Consider the following 9,575-nt stretch of genomic DNA (forward strand, 5'->3'; position numbering starts at 1 on the left):
GGCCGGGATGCTGCACCCCCACACACACCCCCGGGCTGGGAACTGCGGGCTCTTGAGGGGGTTCAGCTGGCTCCTAGAGGGTCTGGAAAGAGCTTGGGGATTTCTAGGAATCTAGAAATTCTAGTGCCCCTAGTCTCCTGGGGCACTTCTGAGGATCTGGGGAGTTAGTAAGGGGGATGAGGGTCGCCTAGGGACTGCTGGGGCACTTCTAGGAGTCTGGGGTGGCATCCTAATGGATTGGGAGCTCTTATGGAGCTCCTGGAGGTCTGGGGAGCTAGGGGGGACTGCTAGGGGTCTGAGGAGCTAGAAGATTGCTAGGGGGATCTGCTGGCTATTCAGCCCTCTCCATACTGTTGGGCCAGGTCCAGCCCCTGCCTGGCTACTGGCATCACCTGGCTGTTCCAGGCCTCTCCTGGCTATCCAGGGAATGGATTTGGCTCTGCCAGCTCAGGGACAGCAGGGAGCAGTGGTAGGGAGACGCAGTCCCCATGAGAGCTAACTCTTCTCCCCAGTTGGGCAGGGCACTTGGAGATATCTTGGAAGTACAGAGGAGTCACCCCACAATCAGTCGCCAAGTGAGGACCCCTTTCCCCTGTGCTAACTCCATTCTCCATCTTCTTCCCCTCCACATTTTTGGCTTTTGTGGTCTCCAGCCTTCAGGAGCTGTGATTTGGGGCAATGTCAGAGAGGACACAGGTCTGATTCCTTAAAAGAACTACCTGTCTTCCTCAGGATTTATCCATGATCCAGACCTCTAGAGCCATGTCCATGCAGCCAGGACCATGAAAGCATCCCCCATTGTGGGGAAACTGAGTCAGGCTCCAGAGAAGGAACTTGCTGAATTTCAGCGCTAGGACTCTGACATCTCACAGAGAGATTCAGAATTCCCCAGTATAACTAGCTGGGGTAGCTCTGGGGGAGAGCAGGAGTGACCCAAAGTTTCACAGGACCTGCCTGAAGTGAGTTCCCCTGACGGGCAGCCCAGGCCTTGAGGTGTGCTCCAGTGTTTCTAATTCACAGGGACCTGCTCAACCTACAAAATGGGTCCCTGCATCTCCCAGTGCACGCAGACCCTGCATCTCTGCAGCTCTCTTCCTGCAGGGCTCTCCTGAACCCACATGTCCTCCCTGCACAAACACAGTAAGACATGTGCAAACAGACATGCTTGCACACAGGCACACACGGGGACAGTGTCACCAGCACGCACACGCTTACTGACAATTTGCTGTGTACATGCATGAAGACACGTGGGCCAACTTGTTTGCACACCCACGAGGGGCTCACATGCACAGTAATGGGTGTGCACACAAGCTCACACACACACACACATGGTCATGAACACACATAGACGTGTTACCTGTGCATGCACACACATGCACACAGATCTGCTTGCATACACAGGTACCTTCACCTTACACACCCACCCAGCCCCACTCACACCCACCCATGGGTGGGCGTGCAGCCAGGAGTTCCCGGGAGTCCCATGTGCCTCCCCTCTCCCAGCTCCGCTGTGGGCAAACCAGGAGGGAATTTCCAGCTGCAAAGGTGCAGCTGACAGATTTAGCAGCTCCCACCCCAGTGCTCACTGGGCCAAGTTAATGGTTCACCAGTACCTTGCTTCCCTTGCCCTTCCCTGCTGTCTGCCTGGGTGTCAGTGAGGACGGACCCACAGGTGGGGTCCACCAGCACTCCGCAGCTGCTCCCCTTGCCTTGCACCGTGTCCAGCATTTCGAGCTCCACTCCCACCCTGCCTGGCAACACCCAGCCTGCAGGGCATTGCCTGCCTCGGCTGAGAGCCCCGGTACCCTTTTGCAGAGGGGTGGATAGGCAAAGCCCCTGTTCCCTGTGTTGGTACAGCACAGGAACATGGACCTCTCTGCCCAGGCTGCTCTTGCTCTGCTGAGATCCCTCAGGGGCTCCTCTGCCCAGTGTGGCATTGCAGCCAAGCAGGCGCTGCGCACACACATTCCACTCTGCAGTTACCTAAACCCACATGCTGGGTAAGGCTGGAGAAACCAGTTCCTGCGGGCTCCCTGCAGCAGGGGAGGGACCCCTCCGGAGACCCTCGGAGCCTCTGGAGCAGAGGAGTGGCAGCCTGCCCTGCTGGCCAGCCAGGCGGGCTGCTCCTTGCCCTGTGTTTGCCCACAAGGGGCATGGGCTGATCAGGTTACCAAGACATGCCTGGCACCATGCCGGCCAGGTGAGGCTGCACATGGCTTGCGGCATGCCAAGTGAATGTCTCGCATGCCACCAAGCCAACAGTGTCAGTGCCACACAGGGCTTCTCTGTGCCAGGCCCCACAATGGGGATTGCAGCGACAGTGGCTGAAGATAGAGTGGAAAGAATAGAGGATATCTTCAGGAAACTCACAACCCATCACCATGGTGTCAGGGCAGCTAGCTGTACCTCCTGCATGAGACATGAGCAAAGGGACTGTGGACTGCAGACCACTACAAAACATCTCAGGTTAGGTGGTGGGACACAAACTGGCATCCCCAAGCGATGGTGACCATGGATGATGGGAGGAGAGCACCCACCCAGCCTGGGGGCTGGAGACCAGGGCTCACCCTCATCCTTATCCGGCTCTACAACCATGGAGAAAAACAGAAAGCAGATTAAAAATGAGCCAGGCTCTGCCACAGGTCCCAGCACAGCCAGCACGGAGGCTAGAGGGAGTTCAGCTGATAGGGACTCACGGCCGGAGCAGGATGTCTCTGCGGCCAGTCCCGTCCTGGTATGGCGGTCAGTGCTTCCCAGCCCTCCCCAGGAAGCGCTGTGGAACACTGGCTTTAAATAGCTTTATTAGTGGAAGCTCTGCACCTGCAGCCCCCACTGCATGGGCTGTGGGGATGCCAGGCAGCCCCATGCTGTCCCCTGGGGAAGCTGGGACTCCCCGGGGCGCAGAGCTGAGCTCACCCACGCTGCCCCTGCCATCGGCTCAGCCTGTCTCTGTCCCAGGGGGGGCTGCAGTGTGAGCCTGGGGCGGCCCTCCAAATTGTCCTTTCCTGATTTCAGACCATCAGACGCAGAGGCTGAGCTCCTGACGGACAGAGCACTTGCGGCACTGCACCACACAGCACCAGTGGAAGCGGCAAAGGCAGTTCTCTTCCAGCACCACCGTCTCGTCCCGGTGCCCTCGCCCACAGCACAGCAGGTCGCACCCACTCGTGTCCATGGCTGTGCTGTTGCAGACACGGCCCCGGGTGCCCAGCGAGCCGGTCTTACGGTTAGCCGAGCAGAAATCAGGCGAGTCGGCTGAGTAGATGAGGTCCTGCTTGTCTGGAGGCTTGATGTTGTCCCCCACGGGGATGAGGGTTTTCCCATCGTTGCCTCCCATCACCTTGAAAGCCCCATTGAAGCGCTCGAGCAGGCGATCCCCCACCTCACGGAAATGGGGCATCTTCCGCCAGCAGGTCCGCAGGGTGCAGGAACCCGACAGCCCGTGGCATTTGCATTCCGTCCTCATGTAGCTGCGCACCGCCTGGGGAAGAGACAGTGATGCTCAGCCTTCGGTCCCCCACCTCCCTGCCCAGCGCCCCCAGCCAAAACCCTGGCCTGGAAGAGGATGCTGAGGGGGCACAGGGGGTTTCCAAAACACCTGCAAAGGGATTCTGAGAGGTATTGGGTCCATATTTCACCCAAAGTTGGTGCAGGTACATGCTTGGGGGAGATAAAGGTGAAGGGTTGAGCTGGGAATGGCACAGGGGTGTGATGCTTGCAGAGGGCAGGGAGCACAGGGGCCTTACCAAGCGCCCAGCTTCATTGTTGTGCAGGTCAATAAGAGCGCGGATGTCATTTTTGCCCTTCTTGCTCTTGGCATCCATGAACTGCTGAGATTTCTCATAGCCGAACTGCACGTCGTCCCCGCAGCCCCCCCACTCCCAGGCTGTGCCCTCTGTGCCCGGACCCACTGTGGGCGAGGGGGGAGCCCGGCTCCGCGTCAGCTCACAGCCACACTGCAGCAGCTCGCCCATGCTGCAGGCCTGCGTGATGGCGTGGCTCACCCCAGCCGCCGTGATGGCATACACGAAAGCTGTCTCCCGGATATCTGCAGGTGAACAGACAGGGCCGGGATGCGGGGTCAGCTCTGGCAAAGACTGCAAGCAAAGCATCCCCCCGCCGACATCCCATGGGCACTTGGATCTCCCCTCCTCACCCTTCCTCTGTGTTCAGTGCTGCTCCCTGGGTGATGCACCCACACTGGAGTGATCTGCCTGGGGCATGAGCTAGTCTCTTGCAAGCAGATACGCAGAATCTGGGGGATGGCCAGGCCCTGCCAGCATTCCTCCACCCCAGCTGTAGGGTCCTAGGGGCAACAAATCTGCCTTCCTTTGCAAGGATGGGTGCTACCGCATAGGCAAGAGGGGAGCTTGGAGAGTAAGGAGAGGTCCTGGGTGACCAGGTGGTACTCATAGCTTCCTCACACTACCCTACAGTGTCCCTTCAAGCAGTAAAAATCCCAACCCCTGCTGCAAGCTGGCACTGAGAGAGAAGTGCTATGAGGGAAACCACAGGTGCTACTCACCCCTCTACAGGGTGGCAGCGATGAAGCTGTGTTGCCTGCTCTCCCCCCATACCCACTTTGCCACAGGGCGCTCCCTGCTCCCCTCCCTCTGCCGGCACAGCCTCCACCCTGCAGGATTATTTATTATTAGTATTTGCTCCTGTCTCTCTCTGCTCCGGGACACGAATTCCAAGCATCTTTCCCCTGCCCGGACCTGCCGCTTGCAGCCGCAGCCAGCGGGGGATTCTGGCAGCGGGGGTGCGGCGCCCTGCTTGGGGGGCTCCTGCACTCCCCCCCACCTTGTGCCAGGCGAACCTCTGCCCACCCGAATGCCAGTGCAGGGCTGGCCCAGGGTGGTGACACGCAGGTGGTGCCTGGGGCATGGGGACAGAGGGGAATGTGTGTTTTGGGGAGTGCCACATCCCTCCATCTCCAGCACTCTGACTTGGAGGGGCTGTGGGAAGAGGGGCTCCTGGGCACTGGCTCCATGAGCAGCTCCTCCACAAGCCCACACAGCACCTGATACCCACTGGTGTTGATAGGAACTGGGTACACCGGTGCCATTCCAGCAGCGTTACTCTGGGGATGGGTGTGCCCTGCCCTGGCCCTCCCATCCCCCAGAAGCCATACGACCACCCACCTGCCTGGGGCTGGCAGAGCCCTCTGTGGGCAGCCCGCAGTTGGCAGAGGTCCCTGTGCCACCCTGCCAACCAGGGCCCCGGGGGGATGCCAATCCTCTGACAGCTCCTCCAGACACGTGGCTGCCCCCAAGTCAGCCTGCCCTGGCACGCCGCACCTGGCACAGGCGGCAGGGATGGAAAGGGAGACAGCTGCAACTGTGCTGGGGAGGCCATGGCTGGGAACCGGAGCCTGCTGCAGCATCCTTGGAAAAAAAGAGGCTGTCGGATGGGATGTACCCATCTGATGGCAGCTGGGGACCCCCAAAAGGTTGTGATGGTTTATGCAGTCCCTACAGGCTTACAGGGAGGCTGGTTCCTTCTGGATCCTCTAGGTGGCTGGGCAAGCTGTCTGCTTCTGACACCCATGATGGAGCCCTGGGGACCTCCATGCCTCTAGCTGGGATGTTGCATGTCCTCAGAGTGTCAGGGGCTCCTAAACTCACTGCTGTCCCCAGGACATTGCTCACCTCCACCACCACAGCAGCTAGGCTGGGACAAATAGAGCATGGTGGCTCATTCAACATCCCCATGTCTGATGCTCCTGTGACTCCTACAACCCAAGCTGCCTCTGGGTACCCAAGAGCTCACCCACCAGCATCACCCACTCGCCACCTGGTTGGGTCTTGGCATCCTGGCACCATCCCGCTTCCAGCCTGCAGCCCTGCCTGGCACAGATCCCACCTGACTCGCTGCCAGGTTGGTGTGAAAATAGGTGACTCCAGAGGCAAGACTGTCCCCTGTGTGCCCTTGGTCTCTACTCCTTGACTGAATACACCTCCCTGAGTTGGGGGAACCCACACTTGCAAATCAGCTTTTTTAAAAAGCCTGACCCCTGCCATGGGTCAGTGTCTCCCTCAGGGTCCCAGCTCTGCCCCTCCACTGGTACCCGCAGCTGCCAGGTGCTCAGGGTGTCCTGCCCCTGGCAATGCCCGCAGGGAGGCCACCCCGCCCCTCCTGCAAGGCCCAAGGGCGTACCCGCTCTGCCTTGGCCCAGTGGATGCACCACCAACAGGGCCAAGACTAAACTCACCACCCACTAAGTGGCCCTACCAACCCGAGGTGCTTTCAGCATCTCCCCTTTCCCTATCCACCCCCAGCCTCCTTCCGTGGCAGGGATTTCCCATCCCTTACAGACTCAGAGGTGCCCCCTCACTCTGCCCTTGCTCTGGTTGGTGGGCCTGGGTTTGGAGTACTGTATCCACTTGGCTGGGACCTGCCCATCCCTCCCTGCCACCCTGCCCTTGTCCTTCAGGGTGACGTGAGGGTGCCCACCCAGAGACACAGGGAGGGGGGGGCAAGCACTCCTCTCCTCTGCTCCCTGCAAGGCCAGGAGAAGGGATCTGCAGGGCACCCATGGGGCGAGGGGCAGCTCTCAGTGGCTGTGCGCTGCCTCCCACCCGGGCCCCTTCCCCCAGCACACCCCGGGGTCCCGGGGGAGCAGTAAATCACTGCCAGACGAGGGTGCATTCTTGGGCTTTGTGAAGCCCCGCGCTGTCTGGGAGCATCGGTAATTGCTTCATTACAACACGGGGAGACATGTCCCGGCAGTAAAACCTCAGCGAGACTGCACCAGGGAGCACTGATCAACCCCCCACACACATACACAGAGGTTTGCACACCCAGACTCTGCTCCGGGAGTCCCAGGGAGACACATGACCAGGCAGCTGGGAGTTGGGAAGCCGAGGAAGCGTTGACCTTACCCTGCTGCAGGATCTTGCCGAAGTACTTGCTGTGGCTGGTGCAGTTCCAGCGGCGGAAGCGGAATTGGTACTGGCACTCCCGGACACCCAGCTTGGTGCCCTTGGCCACCTCCTGCACGATCTCTGGCTCCAGCTGGCACAGCTCCGCCTGCTTCCCTGCCAGCCGCTTTGTCTTGCGACAGATGCTGTTGGGGTCCATGACCAGGGGGCTCCCCACTGCCCTGCAGGAGGGACAGCGAGCAGAGCAAAACCAGCACCCAAACCTGGGGGGGACCAGGGTGGGGATGGGGCGTGTCCAGGCCTGCTCCCTGGAACAGAGTGGGGCCACGGGGAAGTGCTGGCTCAGCACTAAGCCTAGGTGACAGGGGGACAGGGAGACATATGCAGGGAGGGCAGGACAAAAGGTATGGGTGACACCTTCATGCCTGCACTCAGGGGATACTTTACCCTGCCCAGACAGTTGGGGAATGGGGCAGATCCCCAACTGTGGGGCTGGCTGGAGGATGATGCTGGCACATGCCACTCCACACCCTGAAGCCCTTGGGAACATCCCTGGGGGTGATGGCGGTATCCCCAATGTGAGGTGATAGAGGCTCTGTGCTGCTCAGCACCTGCTCTTTGGGTCTGGTGCTGGCCTGGCACAGCCCTGGCTTCATGGTGTGACTGATGCCCACTGCAGCTGCAGCTCTCAGAGCCCTGTGGGCACAGTGGGGAGCCCAGCCAGCACTCTTGGTGCACCTCCCCCTCTCTGGGGGGGCTCGCTGCTTTACCCTGTGGGAGACGAGCAGAGTGACCTTGCTGGTGATAAAGTCCCTTGGCTGCTGGCCAGGCTCCCATGCTCACCTCCCGCTACCCAGGCACTGGCCCCAGGGGAATGGAGCTGCAGGCGGACGCCGGTGTGTGAGGGAGGGCTGCAGGTGGCATGGCCAGCTCTACTGATGCCAGCACGGGAGGGCAAGTCTCAGCTCGGCCCATGTCGAAGGCAGCTCCTCCTCACCAGCACAGCTGGAGCGAGGTACCTGGTTCTCCAGGCTGGGAGGCAAAGTCTGAGCATGACACCATGCTCCTCAGCATGCCGCTGGCTACAGAAACTCCTGTACTTTCCCCACACATTTTGCCTGGAGTGCCCTCCATGGCACGGCAGCTGCGCAGCCCGCCAGTGCGTGCCCCATGCTGGGGCAGGCGATGCTCCAGCTTGGCTGCGGGCAATGCTGGAGACGCAGTGGGCAGAGGGCAGGCACACCACATTGACAACCTCCCACCCACGCTGCCCATCCTGTGGCACGGAGACCAGGTGGCCATGGGCCACCCCAATTTAGTACACTCCAAACACACAGTCCTGCCTCACCTCCAGCACCACTCCCATGGGCTCAGAGCTTGTCCTGCTCAGTAACATGATTGTCCTGGCTGTGGATGCCCACAGGACCCCAGGGCTGGACTCAGCATTTCCTAGCACTTTGGGATGCCCGAGATCTTCAAGGCCATGTCCCCTGAGGTTCCCTGGGGACCAACACCCAGGCGGTCCATGGTGCTGGCAGTCCTGCTCAATGAGGAGCACCTGCTGCTCTGCAGCTTCCAAACCCAGACCTTTATAGTCTGGCCAAGCCCCAGGGGCTTGAAAATCACAAGCTGAATCTCGGTGTTTAACTATGTTCTGGGTTTCCTTTTCACTCTCGTGCAGCTGGGGTCTGTGTTTGGGACACCAGGCTGCAGGACTTCACTTGCCATCCTGCCCTCGGTGCAAACTCCCTCCAAGGCCCTTGTCTGAAGCTTGAGGTCCTGCCAGGATCCCCCCGCACCATGTCAGGCTCCCAGGCTGCCCACATCTCCTGCCCACCAAACCCCAGCTGGGTTTGGGGAGGACATGCCCTCTTGCACAGCCTGGAAAAGGAGCCCTTAAGCTTCGGCTAGAGGTTTAAAGGGTTAAACAGCTCAACCAAGAGGCACAGCCTGGAAAGGTGACCTCCAGCAGGGAAGCTGAACCAAGCCCACATCACTGTTGGGGAGCATCCTTCTCCCTTTGCTCCCCACAACTCAGTTTCCCTTTGCTGCATTACGCACAGTCACCTCTGCAAGGGGATGGGGCAGCTGGGAAAACACTGCAGGGCTGTGGCTGGGCTGGCTCAGATCTCCCATCGATGGGGAAACTGTGGCCCTGTGAAAAGCCACCAGTAAGCCTGTCCAGTCCCATCCCACAACGACTACATGGGAATTCCAGCCTCTATGCTGAGCTCCAAGCACGCCCTCCCTGGGGACCGTGTGCTCCCAACATCCCCAACGGGATGGCGGAGGCTTGGCCGCCTGCTCTGGTGGGGTGGGGAAGAAGGGGAGCTGGGACAGGACTTTCATTAAGAGACGACTCTTTGTACTCATATAAAAACGATGCGCCAGGCCCCCGGGGCCATCAGATCAAATGCTGAACTGTGGCTCACCCCAGCCCGCCGGATCAGGCCGGGAAGAAGAGCTCAGCCCCGCGGGGCCAGGGGATGGCGGGTGGCTCGCCGGCATCGTGGGGGTCCCCACCCATGGCCCAGGCAGCAGCGAGGCCAGCGGGAGCGCACAGGAGCTCACCGGCCATGCTGACAAGGCGTGGGGTGGGCTGTCTAAGTCCGGCGCGATATTAATTTCCGCTGGCCTCTGCTTTCTGGCGCGGGGAGGCTGCTGGGAGCCCAAGAGCTGTTTTGCTTTGGA

General features: G+C 60.3%; 1 protein-coding gene across 2 annotated transcripts in view; it reads right to left on the reverse strand.

Moving 5' to 3' along the window:
• Positions 1-2,785: 2,785 nt before the first annotated feature.
• The window catches only part of WNT6 (Wnt family member 6), a 12,888-nt gene continuing 6,098 nt past the window's right edge, over positions 2,786-9,575 (reverse strand). Inside the window, exons 2-4 of one of the 2 annotated variants that reach the window (XM_026852987.1) lie at positions 6,885-7,100; positions 3,747-4,048; positions 2,786-3,481 (exon numbers count right to left, since the gene is read on the reverse strand). In XM_026852987.1, coding sequence (XP_026708788.1) covers positions 3,020-3,481; positions 3,747-4,048; positions 6,885-7,083 — 963 coding nt within the window. In that variant the 5' untranslated portion in view covers positions 7,084-7,100 and the 3' untranslated portion in view covers positions 2,786-3,019. Of the gene's footprint in view, positions 3,482-3,746; positions 4,049-6,884; positions 7,106-9,575 lie in introns of both variants that reach the window. The other variant, XM_026852986.1, reaches the window with a different exon arrangement.

Source organism: Athene cunicularia (genome assembly GCF_003259725.1).
Source record: "Athene cunicularia isolate RWA chromosome 7 unlocalized genomic scaffold, athCun1 chr7_part1, whole genome shotgun sequence".
Classification (NCBI taxonomy): Eukaryota; Metazoa; Chordata; class Aves; order Strigiformes; family Strigidae; genus Athene; species Athene cunicularia.